This window comes from Leuresthes tenuis, unplaced genomic scaffold (genome assembly GCF_036924035.1).
Source record: "Leuresthes tenuis unplaced genomic scaffold, fLeuTen1.0.hap1 SCAF_9, whole genome shotgun sequence".
NCBI classification, from domain to species: Eukaryota; Metazoa; Chordata; class Actinopteri; order Atheriniformes; family Atherinopsidae; genus Leuresthes; species Leuresthes tenuis.
Genome location: NW_027325363.1, coordinates 35,197,941 through 35,215,345, shown reverse-complemented (window position 1 = coordinate 35,215,345; position 17,405 = coordinate 35,197,941). Strand labels below are relative to the sequence as shown.

Sequence of the window (17,405 nt, the reverse complement as noted above, 5' to 3'; positions counted from 1 at the left end):
CTGTTGGCAGGAAAGACCTTATGTATCTCTCCATGTTACACGAGGGCTGAGAAACCAATTCAGCAATGTTGTTTGACGACATTGTTACGAAGAGGATGGCCGTGTTTTCTTTATGTTCCTTAACTTGTGCTGCATTCTTATTCCAGCATCTTATCTATCATCAATACACCCAACAAGTACAGAGTGAAGTTTTCTGGAGATGACATGACTCTGAGTTGGTAGAAGCAGAGGAGGTCTCATTGTGTCCTGACGAGTGTGTGTGTGTGGGGGGGGGGGTGGGGGGGTGATGAGACGGCATGAAGATCTATGACTGAGGTGGAGGATGACACTACGGAGTTGAAACAGGGAGGATATGGGTACAGGAAGGTTGTGAGGTCTGTGTTGCTGCAGGCAGGGGAGAATGTTTATCTGAGCTGAACCTACTGAATTGTCCAGCCCAGGCTTCCATCAGTCCAATCCTCTTTCACCCCAAAACCTACCCACACGTCTCTCATGCCACGAGAGTTCTTCTCATAACATATCCAGGATTAAATTATCTGTTAACAAATCCTCCACCTTTAGTCTTGCTGCTCTGTCTTGAGTCACTATCTGTCTGTCTGGAATATGTTCTTGCAGCCATGTCTCGGTGAAACAAATACTGCGTTCTTGTTATTCCCACTGTGTCATTGTCTGTGCTACAAGCTAATCTTTTCTTCTTTTTTGCAAGTCTAATGGTAAACTTTATGTCTCTTAGGACTGCGAAAGAAACCCCCACAACACTAATTGTTTTGAACTATTTGTCTCTTAATTAACACCCAGACAAGATAATTGTTTTAACTACCTCTTAATTATCATCAAGACCCAAGTCCCAACCACCCACCCACCCAAAGAACAAAGCTCCCTCCTCAGGTATAAATGTTTTGGTTTCCCTTTGTCCTGGGTCTTTTTCCACCACAACGCTGAGTGGTGAGGACTGACCTCTTTTGCAGAAGAAGAAAATAAAAACTTGGCCGGTTGGCAGAAAAATAAAGGTCTAATATTTAATTTCTCATCAGAGGTATTAAAGCGCAAAACTTCCACCACACAAGCGATCTCAGATTGCGTACGCACTTTTTCACATCGACGATCAGATGTATCAAGAGCGACATGACCGTGGAAATGTGCTGTGCCTCACGGCAACTTCAGGGCTGGCGTATGCACTTTTCTACAGCTGTTGATTCTTTGGCGACACTTAGAGGTGATTTTGGGAAACCGTTATAATAAATAAATGTGAACACAATTTGTCCTCAGACTGAATGATGTGCACATTTGAGACACATGAACAATTAACACTGATGAACAATTGACACATCCATGTTTCTGCAATTATACGAGTGGATATAAAAGCATGCGCAAATTGGTGCAGTGCATACTATTAAAAACAATGGCTGCTTTAGCGGCATGGGTAAGACATTGTAAATGGTGCAATTGGAAGAGAGCGCGTGTTAAGAGACAGAGAGGATTTGCTGGAACATGATGACAACTGGCTCATCAGCCGTTTTGAGGGCAATCCTCCTGGAACTGAGGCCATTGCTGGAGCGCAACACAGCGAGGAGCCATGCAGGTGATGACCACACTGGGGTTCCTAGCCAGCGGGGCATTCCAGAGGGAGCTGGCCAACCGATTGGGACTGTGCCAGTCTACCCTGAGCCGAGCCATGCTAGCCAAGTGGGACAGAATTATCTGTATCTCAGCAGGTATATCAAATTCCCACAATGCAGTTGAACAGGCCAACATTAAAGCACAATTTAAAGCGAAAGCCGGTTTTCCTAATGTAATCGGAGTTATCGACTGCACACACAGAGCTATAAAAGCGCCATCACATGAAGAATTTGTATATGTCAACAGGAAACATTTTCTATCAATGTACAGATCGTGATGCACAAATGCAATTAACCAACATTGTGGCGAGGTGGCCTGGTTCAACGCTCGATTCATACATTCAGTAACAGAATTGTTGGTAACAGATTACAAGCTGGCACTGTGCGTGATGGGTGGCTTCTTGGTGAGTAACTTTATTCGTGTAATTGTCCTAATATTATTCCCCGTGACGTGCATTGAGCATGTGCCCCTAATTTATATCCCGTCTTCATAGCATCATAGTTGGTGGTTAAAGTTAGAAACTTGCTGTTTTTTGCTGGTTAAACTACAGCTTAAGATCTTTCTAACAAGCCCCTGATGTCTCTGTGTGCAAATGTTAATAACCCTGTGCGTAAAGTGTGAAATGTCTTAATCAGCCTCACCTTTTCCCCGGTGCACTTCTGCACTTGGTTACTGTATGAACACGTTTGTTGTGAGTTACACAAATATAGATATTTACCTTTAATCAGAGTCACCCACACTTCCACACCCACCACCCCTGAGAGAGCAGTGTCACCCATGTCTCCCACAGTTGTGCCGACTCTCTGTTCAAACAGCCTCCACCTCCGCCTGTTTTGGCCACACTTTGGCGGTGGGCAGCCAGTCTCCGCTTCACATCCACCTTAATATCGGACCACTTCTTCTTCAACTCTGCTTGTGTGAGCTTCTCAGACCCCACAGCATTAAAGGCCTCGCTCACGCTCTCCCTCCCACTCCTCTTACGTTTGCTGCTTATATCGTAGGACAGCGTGCCAAAGAGCACATTTTTCTCCTCCACTTCAGAAAGTAGCACCTCCATCTCGCCTTCCGTTAAGTTATTCTTTTTTCCCGTCTTACTCATTCTTTTTTTTTTAATTTTCTGATTGTGCAGAGAGGGGAATCGCAGGTGTAGGGCTCATTTAAATATGATTTGCATATTTAAGTAGGGGCGTGGACAGGGAGGAGTCGGGTACTCCAACATGTGCGCTCAATTCCACATTGATTGGGATGAACAAATGAAATGTGCTTGGATTCATCCGTGCTCACACATTGATACATCCACGTATTTTTTTACGTGGAAGGGCATTTTGGTTTGAGCGTACGCCATGTTTCAGTAGGAAATCCACGCAACTCTTTGTACATGAGGCCCCAGGTCTTGGAGAACCACACTACAACAGTCCTGGACAACATCAGTTATGGACAATGTCACCAGGGACAACGGATTTAACCCAAATGGTAACCCTGGATGACTAGGGAGGTCCAGAAGCTGCTGAATGCTTTGAACGCCAGAATGCTCTTTGTGGACTTCAGCTCAGAATTTAACACCATGCTTCCACGACGACTGGTGTCCAAACTGGCAGATCTGGGACAGTAACCACTCACCTGCAGCTGGATTCTAAACTTCCAGTCAGGTCACTTCTCAGCTTAAACACTGGCTTGCCTCAGGGGTGTGTGCTCAGGCCGTTTCTCTTCATCCTCTATACACACCACTGCGTCTCCACCCACCCCAGCAACAGGATTATAATGTTTGTTGATGACACCATGGTAGTCGGGCTCATCTCGAGTGAGGGTGAGCTGGCATACAGGGACGAGGTGGAGCATGGTGCAGAGTGAATAACCTACTCCTAAACTCCACAGAAATTGGTTATTTACTTCAGAAAAAATTAAACAGCAATCCAGCCACTCATCATCAGCGGGGCCTGCATGGAGAAAGTCTCAGTGTTCAGGTTTCTGGGTGCAGCGCTACAGGGTGACCTGACCTGGAGCACCAACACCAAGGAGCTGCTGAAGAAAGAGGAGAAGGGACTCTATTTTCTGAGAATTCACAGAAATAACAACCTCACCCAAAATCTGCTTCTAGCCTTCTACCACTGCTCCATCCAGAGCGTGCTCACATACCGTCTTGTGTGTGCGGTACAGCAGCTGCACATCCTCAGAGGAAGGCGCTCTACAGGGTCGTCAGAGAAAACAATTCTCTGTCCTCTCCCCACCCCTGGAAAAAATCTACATCTTCTGTTGTCGCAAAAAAGCAATAGACATTTCACAGGATCCATCACACCCAGGTCATTCTCTTCCAGCTTTTGCCATTAGGCGGGAGATACAGTGCAATGAAAGCTCGGACTAACCAGTTAAAAACTGATTTTATCCAAAAGCAATACTGTCATACTGTCAACTCAAAATTTAGCTGCTCCATTTTTTTTTTCTATGTGCAAATACGCAATACAGCCTGAGACAAAACTTTGTGTTGTGAATCGACTGCACCTTCAAATTTGTTGTTCTTTTGTTAAACGTGACATTCATTTATTTTATTTTATTTTACTACATTATAATTAGTATTAGAGCTCTTGCTCTATATACAGGATATTTCCATTTAAACTAATCTAGATTTCCAAACCACAATTAGCTGCTCCCACATTTAAACTACATTTCCCTTAGCATAGTTACTTATCATAAAGGATGTGAAAATGTGCCAGAATCACCAGCAGATACCCAGCACAGCATCCAAACCAATGTGGAAAATGTTTTTAAAAGGGTTTTCCCAGAGAAAAGCTTTGTAGACAATAAAAAGGGAAATAAAACAAAGACACAGTATGACCAGAGCAACTATATTATTAGAACATTATCCAGTATAATCTCAGCTTGCTAAGATTATTTCAAAGAAGAGCAACAAAGATGATGTACTTGAAAGGCAAACATCATCTTCATAGAAAGCAAGAAATTCAAGTTAAGTTCGACACTTTAAAAATGTGCAGTGGATCCATTTCCAAATGTCATGGAACTGATAGAATAAAGTAATTTTTGTTCTTCAGAGAATAGGTCTGTCTCAATGTTGAAATGAGGAGGACGACTACGAATCCAGTCATCAAGTTAACTACTTTCTAAAACTGAACATAGACTAGCATAGACTGGTTTGATAACGAAAACAATCAATCAAAATATAAAGTGGTGTATGTTGTTCATAAATGCTCAGTGCCTACATTCTTAAGCCATGATCATTAAGGCTATGGCTTTACCTACATTTCCTTGCTAATGTTACATTTTCTGCAGTTTAACTGGTCATGCAATGAAACCCTGAGGTCACATTGGAAACAAAACTTTAATGTCCCTGATAAAGAAATGTTTTCTCTGTATACTAATTCCTATCTTGTGTAGCCAGTGGGAATTAGTATACTAACCCCTAGTTCATTCCTCAAAGTTTTTAGGTTGTTTTTTTTAAAGCTCAAAAGTGTTTGCTTATTTAATTCATATGAAATAGAATAGAATAGAAAAATACTTTATTCATCCCCCAGTGGGGGAAATTAAAAAAATATGATTAAATGGCAACAAAATGTTGAACAAATTTGACATGAAGTGTGCACTGAATGTTTAACCCTTGCAAAAAATGTTTAAAAGTTTTAAAAACAACTGTATTCTTAGAGGTGGCAGTGATACTGGATCAGAATACTCATGAGTATTAGCTAGAGCCTTGCAAGAGCACATCCAGTAATAATCTGCATGATGTGGGGGTACTATATTAGTTGAAAGTTATAAAAATAAAAAAAAGGTTTTAAAAAAGACCACATCCTCTGAACATCTGGAGATGCTGTGAGGGGGTAGTTTGGAAATGTCACTTACAGTTCCAAAACTCAAAAGAACAAAGAGCACTTATTCATCACTGATCTTTTGCCCAACAAGAGTGAACACCCACAAAAAGTAAGTTGCTTCCATCTTGAACATGAAATTTACGTTAAATGACAGAGCAAATCTCCCAGAAGTTTAGTACTTGACATTCGTCAAAAAATGGCAATAGTAACAATGGCAAGTAAAAGAAAGGAACCCGTTTTTCTTCCAGAAATGTTAGCAGACAAACCAATGCAATAGCACCAGAATTTTTCACTGTTTCCCAAAGCCAATTTGTCCTAATGCAGAGTAAAAGGGACCCATATGTAGGTTTACTGTCAAGAAAATCACTGCGTCCATACATTGTTTGGACTTAAAGCATAATCCTTTCCATTGATAAAATTATGTTGAGTGTGCCTGGCTGGAAATCCACAAGTACAGGGCTTCAGCATATGCTTTTTCCCCTCTCTGGTTTTCCTTTAATTTGCAAATCTTGTAATCTAAGCCTAGAGCTGACTGAACCGACTTCTAAACCAGCGGCGCTACAGCGGCCAAGGCTCCAATCTGTTTTCCATTTAAGTGTCAGGACGGCATCCTTTTTGGTGGTTAACAAAAGCTGTTATTTCGAAATGATTATATACAAAAAACTGTGTGAGGACCTTAGTAGGTTTATGAACAAGCCCAGTGGAAAGTACTGTGCCGCACCCGGAAGCCTTTTTCCTTTTTGTCTTTGACCAGAGTGTTATTTACCGAGCACTTCTGTAGGAAGAAGGACTAGGCAATGCCATTCAGCCAGAGGTCAGGGTTTCTGCTTTTCAACACAGTGCATGTTTTCAGCATTAGTGGCAAGCAGTGCCTGGTTGATTCGCCAAACCGTCAAAGCGCTACATTTCTCAATGTCAATGAGGACATAGGAAAAGCAGAAGCAGTGGCAACAGCATCAGAGAGACAGGGGAAGCAGATCCTGGAAAACGTCAAGAAGGTGGTCTCCATCAAGGCCCAACTGAGGACAAACTTCCTTATTTTATTTCCTGGGGAGGATATATTAAGCTAAATTTTGTGATGCTCTAGAATAGTTAATGGAAGAAAGTAAGAGAGGAAGGGCACTAACTGAGTATAATAAAATTGTCTAAGATGTCAGTCACTTTTTGAATTCTTTTTCTTTTCACAAAACAGAGACAATTTTCCCAGCCAAAAACAACACATTGCCACTGTACCTCCTAAGTGCCTGTGGGACGTTCAGCTACCGCTCACATTCCAATCAAAATGTCACTACAAATCCAGGAATTATAGTCACTACACCCGCATCACTGCCTCACCTCAGGTGGTTGCCTATGAAGGGTTCATTCTCAAAAGCCGAGTATCTTTTGATGCCTCTAAACATTTAAAAATTACTTTTAGATGTAGCATTTTTTGCACTTCAAATGTAACCTTCTAAACATTGTGGCTCTCTTAAGGCTACACAGTTGTTCATTACAAATAATTCTCTTATCATATTACTATTAAACACTGCTGTAAGTTTTGCTGTTGATTTGTTTCAGAAAACATTTCAGTGATCTCCAATTATGACAGCCTTTCTTCCTGAAAAACTGAGTTTTACTAATATCCTTTGCCGGTTTTATTAAAGCAATAAAACGGTTCTTAACCCTACTTAAGTAGTCCAGCAGTCTGTTTTTTTGCTTTATGCAGACCAATAATCTGAGCTGTTTGAAACTGAAAAATATCTTTTCAAGGAACAAAGGATGTGTCTATGCACGTGGTTGCTCCAGGAAGGCGAAGCTACTCACTGAATCTGTTAGAACTAAATATGTTTCCAGCTAAAACGTAATAATCACAGCAGTATTTTCCCAAAGATACGTACTGATTTGCTTTGTGAAGTGATCTTCTTTGGCCAGGCAGTGTATTCACGCTGTGATGAAGCAGGGAGTTGAAAATGTATATAAAAAGCCTTGCAGCTGGATCTCTGGTGAGAGAGTTCTTGTCTTTCAATCGGAAGGTCAGAAGTTCAATCCCCTGTCCCTACACATGTTTCAGTGTCCTTGGGTAAGACACTGATTCTCACTATTGTCTCCGATATGCTTTAAAAAAATAAAATGCGCTGAATATAAGGATAGTAAATTGAAAAATAAACATTGTAAAGCACTTTGTAGCATGCAAAGCTAACAGTCATCGAATAAGTGCTAACAATTTGTGGCCCATTAAATGGGTGCTCGACTGATTACACTGATGTCACTGAATACACTGACATGTAATTATAGCCAACAAATATGATTTTTTTTGAATGACATAAAACTTTTAAAGATTAAGCTTCATCATATCTTAGAAAATCATAGTTCAGTATTTTGCCAATAGAGGCCCTCACTCTGACTGTAGGTTGGTGTTTTCTTAGAGTTTCCAAAAGTACAACTTTGATTCCAAAAAACTGAGAGAGTGCATAAATTGGAAATGAAAATACAATCAAATGATGTGCACATTTTATAAACCAGTATCTTATTCACAATATAACACAGAAAACATAAAATGTTTAAAGTCAGATAGTTTACTATTTCATGAGAATCCCAGTTCATCTTGAATTTGATGGCAGCTGCACATTTAAAAAAGTGGTGGTGGTGGTAACAAAATGCCCTAAAAGTAAATGATACTGGAAAGAAACAGGTAGGAGGAATATGTTGCGAATAATTGGGCAAATGGCAACAGGTCAGTGAAATGACAAGTAATATAAAAGGTTAATTAGAAACACAGAGTCTCTGAGAAGTAAACACAAAAAAACGCCTTAACAAACTGTAGAGCGATGAATGGATATTCTATTATTTACATTACATAACAGTATAAAAAGATTCTAAAATCTGGAAACATCTGTGTGTGCAAGGGACATGGACGAAGATAGATAGGCCGTGATTTTCATGCCCTCTGGTTGCAATGCATGAAAAACAGGCTTGATTCTTTCATCACTGAATCGGCTCAGGAATACTTCCAGAAATGGAATACTTCTCGGACCCTAAATGCAGGTCAAAGTTCTATGATCCAAATAAGAAACATGATCCAGAAACTCTGCTATATTCACAGCCAAAGTTTATCTAAAATGGACTGTGGGTAAGGATTCAATGGTCAAACAAATCAAAATTTGCAACTCCTTTATCATGGCACTAAAGAGGAGCTTGTTATCAGCGCTCAGTTCAAAAGCCAACATCTCTGATGGTACGAGTTACGTTCACTACTCACAAAAAGTTAGGGATATTTGGCTTTCGGGTGAAATTTCAGGATGAACCTAAAATGCATTATAACCTTTACAGATGAACTTAATGTGACCTTCTGTAAACTTTTGAATGCACATGTCCAGCTGTTCAATGTTTCAGTACTTTTTGCACAGGCTGCTCTTCTCTAACAAGGAGCTTGTGATCAAGTGTTTGATCCATGAATAGACCAATATATTTCCTGGTTCAATTAGAATTGGTATTTAAACAGCCCTCCTCATCATTCTGTTTACATTTTGACATCATGAGACCAAGATGACCCCTAACAATTGATCAACAGTACCTCGCCATTGCGAGTCTTCAAACACGATGTTCTCAGATGGATGTGGCCACTGAGCTTAGAGTGTCATCAGCAGGTTGCAACAGAGATACAGAGAGACTGGAAGAGTCGCAGAAAGGCATAAAAGTACACGTCCTTAGGCCACATCCTACACTGATGACCACTTCATTGTGAACAGCGCCTCGCGGAACCGGATGATGACTGCCACTCAACTCCAGGCACATTTAATGGAGGTGAGAGACACCCAAGTGTCACGTCAGATCATTCGAAACTGTTTACATCAGCGCGGTCTGCATGTTAGACGTCCTGCAAGGGTACCTGACCACACCACCGGGTACAGGTGTCATCGTCCTGCATGGGCCAGGGAGCATTTATGCTGGACCAGTGGGACTCAGTGCTGTTCTCTGATGAAAGTCGGTTCACGTTGAGCAGAGATGATGGCTGCCAACGATGTTGGAGACATCAAGGAGAGCGCTATGCATCAGCCACTGTTGTCACCAGACGAGCCTTTGGCGGTGGTGGTGTTATAGTGTGGGCAGGTGAGGCTAGTCAGTACAGAACTGCCCTACACTTTGTGAATGATACAGTGACAAGCCCATACTACCTGAATAACATCATCAATCCAGTCATTGTGCCCCTGATTTCATCTTCATGGACGACAATGCTACAGCTCATCGAGGTCACATCGTTAGGGAACGGCTGCTGGAGGCTGGGGTACCTCAGATGGAGTGGTCTGCACTTTCTCCAGAAAACCTATGGGATCAGCTGAGTCACCGTGGAGAGGCTCGTAACTCTGTACCCCAGAACCTCAATGACCTGAGGGCCGCCCTTCAAGAACAGTGGGATGCCATGCCTCAGCAGACAATAAGTGAACAGCATGAGACGTCGTTGTCAAGCTGTAATTGATGCTCAAAGGCACATGACAAGTTATTGAGACAGTGACATTTTTTGTTGGGGTGTACCCACCACTGTTTTTTGTTTTTTTTTTCAATAAATTGTTTGAGGTGAGGAAATCACCAGTGCATGCTTCTATTTTCATGATATAAAATCACTGTAGCGTACACTTTCCAAAATTTCACCTGAAAGCCAAATATCCCTAACTTTTTGTGTGTAGTGTCAGTGCCAATGGAACCAGCAACTTGCACATGTGGAAATGCACAATAAATGCTGATAGATGTATAAATGTTCAAGATAAACATACACTCCCATCCAGATGTTTTTTCAGGGAAGGCCTTGCATGTTTCAGTAAGAAAATCCTAATCCAACTAATGCATTTATTACAGCCTTGCTTCATAGTTGGAATAGTCATAGAAAGCAAACATGACCAAAAAGACCAAGGATTATTGAGCAGCTAGAATCCTATATCAGACAAGAGTGGGACAACAACCTTCTCCCAAAGGTCAAGCAATTGGTTTCGTAACCAAGATTTTTACAGACAGCTAGTAAAAGATTTGATGCTATAAAGTGGCAAACGTGGCCCTGCCTCAGCTTTTCTTAAAAACTACTACTGCCATCAATTTCTGAATTATCTTATATTTGATGATAGTAAAAAGGTATCACTTTTAAATATTTTCTATTCTGTCATAAATGAAACAGAGATTTGCAAATGCCTGCATTCTATCTTTATTTTTCATTTTAGATATTAACCAATATTTCTGTAATGGGATTATAAGATTTGAAGCAGAGCCTCCAGCTGTCAGGCCCCTTACCTGTGGAACCAGCTCCCAGGATGGGATCAGGAGGCAGACAACCTCACACCCTCTCCGCTTTTTGGATTAGACTAACAGATTTCCTTTTGATAAAGCTTATGGTTAGTGCTAGCTATGGTGACACTAAACTATTCAGTAGTTAAGCTACAATAGACCCAGGGAGCCAAGGGGGGCTCTGATTATACACCTAGCACCTCTCCTAATCCTTCTCTCTTTACTCATTACACTTAATGTATACAAATGTCATTATTTTTGTGTTTCTCTTTTTTCTTTCCTATAGCAGGTATCCTTGTGCTCGCACCCCAAAACCAGTGGATGGAGATTAACGCTCTTCTGAGTCTGGTTTTGCTGGAGGCTCCTTCTATATAAAAGGGAGTTTTTGCAAATCACTGTCTTATTGTTGACTAACTGGGTGTTACAGAAATATTAGTCCCCACACTACCATAAAAAAAACTTACAGAGGCACTAATACAACATACAAACACATAAGACTATTCACAAAGTCATATATGGTGGTTTTCAGTTGTTCTTCAGATGGTCTAATGGCCATTCTTTACCACCTGTAATGGCTCTAATATAGCTGTTTTGTATATATTGTACATATCTTCACAGTATAAATATAAAAAAAGTATTGGCCCAGAGTTTTAAGATCTTTATGTTCATAGACATTAGGCAAAGCAATTAGGGTTTCTCTCGTATTACCGATAAAGAAGGAGAGAACAAGAAATTGTGGTGTATCATAAGGGGTCTTCACTGCAAAAATCAAAAACTTCTCAAGATGAAGGTGGAGAGACAAAGTAATAACAGCAATACTATGAAGCATGAACTCACCCAGAGGACCCTGTGCTCTTGCAGACCCCTAGCAAGGGCCTCTTTTCAGCAAAATTGTCTGTCTTCTGAGAACCTGAAGAGGAAAAAGGAGCCAAAGGTTGAAGCAGATGACAAACAGAACCATATGCACACAACAAAGATGAGTATTCTTTAACAAACATGTAGGGCCTCTAGGGCTGCCAAGCCAAATCAACAGACAGCTTAGTACCACAACAGACACATTACCACCGTTACCCTGTAATTCAAGTATGGTCAACAGATATATTTGATAAATAGAGATTTAATACAAAAAAGTCCTTTGTTTTATTTCAAGAACAAAATATAATAAAACATAAAGGACCCTAATTAAGCTGGAGAAATGTGTATGTTGTGAACACGAGAATGAATTTAGGTCTTGTTTGCTTTGGAGTTTAGGGGTGCTAAGAAATGCTAAGAAAAGCAGCAGACTTTTTACAAGAGAAGTGATATTTTTTCTTAATTGTGTCTTTTTTTTTAGCCGAGCAGGAGATAAAGGGATTGAGAGGAATGGGGGGTTTCGGTTGAAAAAGATGTTACCCTTTATAAGACTGTAATTTGAGGCTTGACAGTGTTGAGTCAGAGTTCCAGTGGTTTGCATGAGAGCAAAAGGGCCTTCCCTACCAGTTCTTAACACTCCCAAAAGCTTCCTTTCTTCTTTCATACTTTTGTCATCAGTCATCTTTCTCAGTAAAGATATTGAACTCTAATGTAAATATGTCCCTCTGAGACTTTATTTTATAGAATTTATTTTCTGGTTATAAATGAAACAATTATTTGTTTTTTTCTATTTCTATTTTAAGAGACAGAAACTAAAGAGAGAACTGCTGACTTTTATGTAAACTACATGCTTTAATGTTACAGTGAGAAAAGGGCAAATTGTTGATTATTACAAAAAACCCGCAAAGACCTGTATTTATATATGATTATTTATATTGCCTCAATGGACATTTGTGATCAGCCAGGGAACACTGCCAAACTTTCCACGACAACGGAAGAATATAGGTTATAAATTCCAGAGAAAATATGTTTAAATGTATTCCCTCTGGTAAAGAAGTATTTCCGTCTCTATTCTAGGAAAGAGGAACCTTGCCTATTATAATCAACACCTATTTTCAAGGCTCTTTAAGTCCACCCATCCACAGCCTCCAATTCGAGACAATTAGCCTTTTAAAGGCTTACCACAGTGCAACACTGTTTGTGCCCTAGCAGATTACAATCAGTCTCTTTCCCCCAAGTAGTACAATTTCTATTTATTTTCTACTGAGAGAATTACTTCCCTCATGTGTCAGGCTATCTGCTGCTTCTTATTACTGTGGTTTGCTTTCATCCACTTCCAGCACTCTTCAAATGCTTCTATTGTGTGTTGTTTAAATTTGCCAAAAGACCGGAACATGTAGGAGACAAAAAGCTGATTTTCTCACAAAAAAAAAGGGGGGGGGGGGAAGACACAAACCAGCTTTTGCATTGCTGACTGGCACCTTTGATGAAATAATGAAATTTAAATCTTGTGTCTGGAAAATATCTAATCAGTGGAACATGTCTGTGAGAATATGAACAGTAGTATAACACCATATCTACCTTTCCAGTCAGATATACCATACATACACATTTATGTATATATATTGCCAGATGGAGAAGTGTGATTCTTCACTCCAGAGAACACGTCTCGACTGCTCTAGAGTCCAGTGGCGGCATGCTTTACACCACTGTATCTGACGCTTTGCATTGGACTTGGTGATGAATGGCTTGGATGCATACCGTAACAAAAAGGGATATTCTGTCTGATTTATTTACACAGTACAGTTTATTGCACAAATAGTCATTGATGAGAATAATCTGAAGGCCACATGAAGTTTGGAGGTCTGTAGCGATCGACTTTGCAGAAAGTTGGTGACCTCTGAGCATTATGTGCCTCAGCATCCTCTGTCATTTTACGTGGCCTACCACTTCGTGGCTGAGTTGCTGTCGTTCCTAATCGCTTCCACTTTGTTATAATAACACAGACGGTTGACTGTGGAATATTTAGCAGCAAGGAAATTTCACGACTGGACTTGTTGCACAGGTGGCATGCTATCACGGTACCACGCTGGAACTCACTGAGCTCCTGAGAGCGACCCATTCTTTCAAAGACGTTTGTAGAAGCAGTCTGCATGCCAAGGTGCTTGAATTTATACACCTGTGACCATGGACCATGTGACATCTGAATTTAATTATCTGGATGGGTGAGTGAATACTTTTGGCAATATAGTGAATATATACTGTATCTCACCAAATGTAATGCCATAAGTAAAAAGATAACTTATCCAATAAAACATAGATTTGATAATTTTGACAAATTAAACTCAATATTTATTTTTGTAAGTATATCAACTAATATGAAGCAGGATTAAGGAAGCTTCACGTGCCTTCTTTCTTCAAATAATTTTACAGAAAACAGAACATTTAGCAGCGATTACAAAAAATAACTTCCAGTCATGAGATAATGTTTTCAGCTCAAAAACCAGCTCGTTTTTTTTAAATCAACGTGTAATAGATGAGTGATCAGATATCCTAGTAACCATTTTTATGTTCAATATATTAGACACGACTGCGACTAAATACTTGTACAACCAAACACAATCAACTAGCTGAAATTAAATCAAGCTCAACTGTAACTTTAACATTTTTTTTTACTGTTGGGGAATTATTATCATAACAATAGTCTTTCCAGCCAGGTAGGTGGCTTAGTGGGTTAGGCCATATACAGAGGCTAGTCCTCGATGCAGTTGGCCCCTGTTCGAGTCCCAAACTGGACAGCCATTTGCTGTGTGTCATTCCCATTCTCTCTCTGCCCTGTTTCCTGTCTCTCTCCACTATCCTATCAATAAAGGCATTAAAAATACTTTTAAAAAAAAGAATGACAACACAAACACTGATTTGGGACATGGGTCATGGTTAACAACTTTACAGAGCTGGATTTATATCAGCCCTCTGATCGATCACAGCATTCTGTTACAGAGACTTGAACATGTTATTGGGATTAAAGGAACTGCATTAGGCTGGTTTAAGTCATATTTATCTGATAGATTCCAGTTTGTTCTTGTAAATGAAGAATCTTCCTCACACACCAGAGTAAGTCATGGAGTTCCTCAGGGTTCTGTGCTTGAACCAATTCTTTTTACTTTGTACATGCTTCCATTAGGTAACATTATTAGACAGCATGGCATAAATTTCCATTGTTATGCTGATGATACTCAGCTGTACTTATCTATGAAACCAGATGAAACCAATAGGTTGGTCAGACTACAAGCCTGTCTTAAAGACATAAAGACCTGGATGACTCAGAACTATCTGCTTCTAAATTCAGACAAAACTGAAGTTGTTCTCTTTGGACCTGAGCGCTTCAGGGAGAAACTGTCTAGTTATATAGTTACTCTAGATGGTATTTCCTTGGCTTCTAGTTCTACAGTGAGGAACCTTGGAGTTATTTTTTATTTATCATTTGACACACATATAAAACTGGTTTCTAGGACTGCCTTCTTTCACCTTCGTAATATTGCTAAAATCAGGAACATCCTGTCTCAGGGTGATGCAGAGAAACTAGTTCATGCATTTGTTACTTCAGGATTGGACTACTGTAATTGCTTATTATTGGGCTGTCCCACATATTCTATGAAAAGCCTCCAGCTGATCCAAAATGCTGCAGCCAGAGTTCTGATGAGAACTAACAGGAGAGATCATGTTTCTCCAGTTTTAGCTTCTCTTCATTGGCTCCCTGTTAAATTCAGAATAGAATTTAAGATTCTTCTCCTCACATATAAAGCTCTTAATGACCGAGCTCCATCATATCTTAAAGATCTCATTGTAAGATATTTTCCTAACAGAGCACTTTGCTCCCAAACTGCAGGTTTACTTGTTGTTCCCAGAGTTTCTAAAAGTAGAATGGGAGGCAGAGCCTTCAGTTATCAACTTTCCTTTCTGATAAAGCTTATAGTTAGGGATGGCTCAGGTAATCCTGAAACATCCCATAGTTAAGCTGCTATAGGCTTAGACTGCTGGGGGACCTCATCTGTCACACCTTTCCTCACTTTGCTCTCTTTTTCCCCCTGTTTAATTTCTCAAATGATTTTATGTACATGTGACATTATTGTGGTTATTAACCTATGTTTCCCTGTTCCAACAGGTATCCTTTGAATGGTGTTATGGTGTTTTTCCCCCTCTTTTCCCTCTTTTCTGTCTTCTCAAACCCCAGCTGGTCGAGGCGGATGGCTACCCTTCCTGAGTCTGGTTCTGCCAGAGGTTTCTTCCTGGTTCTGGTTCTGCCAGAGGTTTCTTCCTGTTAAAGGGAGTCGTTCCTTTCCACAGTCCCTCAGGCTCAGGACGGGAGATTGGGCTGAAGACAAGTTTCGGTGCAATCTGTTGGTTTCCTTAGCTGGGATATTATTTTTTGTATTGGCTCTATATGAATTAATTGAATTATGATTACAATTAATTGAATTCCAATTGGCTTGAATTGGACTATATTATTTAAGTGCCTTGAGATGACAATTGTTGTAATTTGGCGGTATATAAATAAAATTGACTTGACTTGACTTGACTTGACTTGACTTGACTTGACTTGACTTGACTTGACTTGACTTGACTTGACTTGACTTGACTTGACTTGAATTGACTTGACTTGACTTGAATTGAATTGAATTGAATTGAATTGAATTGACTTGAATTGAATTGAAAGGGTGTGTCCTTATCTGTGATTGACTGACAGCAGCTGGCAGGCTACTGGTGTTATACCAAGAGACATAATAGACAAAAACTCATGTAAACTGTGGCTATATACCATGCTGTTAGTGGTTCTGACAAGAAGGAAGCACAGCAGCATCTTGCTAACCCAAGTGACATTTGCAGCTGCATTTGCACACTGTTGAATGTGTGGCAGCTGAGTAGCTCATTGACTGCCTGACGTGGGTACCTTATTTATGCACTTTTGCTTTGTGAATGTGGATTATGTGCTTGTTAAGGTAGCTAAAGTTCAGTTAAACAAGAAGGAGACCTTAGCAGCAACACCAGTATGGGATGTTGTTCAGAATCAGGTTTACAGAAGTTTATAGTTTGACAGACTCACAGTGACCACCAGCTCAACCCTCAAAACTGATCATATTAATTCATTCTGCAGAGTCAGAATAAAATGCTGGAACATATAGAATAAACGTGTAAAGTCAAACTAATGCAAAATAAATGGTTGCTATCATTGGAGAGAGAAAAAATTCCTATACCGTAACAAAAAGGGATATTCTGTCAGATTTATTTACACAGTACAGTTTATTGCACAAATAGTCATTGATGAGAATAATTAACTTTGAACAAACATTTCTGTTTCACTTTATTTTTGCAATTTTCTATCATTTCCCTTAGTATTTTTTATTTAACTATATAGTGACACTAAGGTGCCAGCTAAACAAACATTATCCTTTCTTAAAGGGGAACTCCGGTATTTTTTTAAACCTAGACCTTATTTCTGGCATGAAATTAGTTCATCTACTCACCGAGCATACTGGGATGATGTCATCGACGCCCGTCGCTGCAGCACAGCTCATTCACTGCGATAAGAACTTCCATCTTACTCAAAGTTGTCGTCCACGTCGTCAAAATCTGATAAATATCCTGCCATGTTGCACAAAACTATCAGTAGCAAACTACGTGTGAAGTTAGCCGACTGTCACAGAGCACGGAGTGAATAAACTGTGCTGCAGCAGCGGGCGTCCCAGTAGACCAGTGTGTAGAAAGCCCTCTATAAGCCCCCGAAAGCCCCAATAACAACAACACAGCAGCTATGAGCTAACAGAGCTATAGCACACGTTCATTCATTCATTCGTCTTA

General features: G+C 40.1%; 1 protein-coding gene across 2 annotated transcripts in view; it reads right to left on the bottom strand.

Moving 5' to 3' along the window:
• Positions 1–17,405, bottom strand: part of bcas3 (BCAS3 microtubule associated cell migration factor) — a 373,861-nt gene that overhangs the window by 336,901 nt on the left and 19,555 nt on the right. For both annotated transcript variants that reach the window (XM_072393158.1, XM_072393159.1), the window contains exon 7: positions 11,532–11,604. In XM_072393158.1, the coding sequence (XP_072249259.1) occupies positions 11,532–11,604 (73 nt within the window). The remainder of the gene's footprint in view (positions 1–11,531; positions 11,605–17,405) is intronic.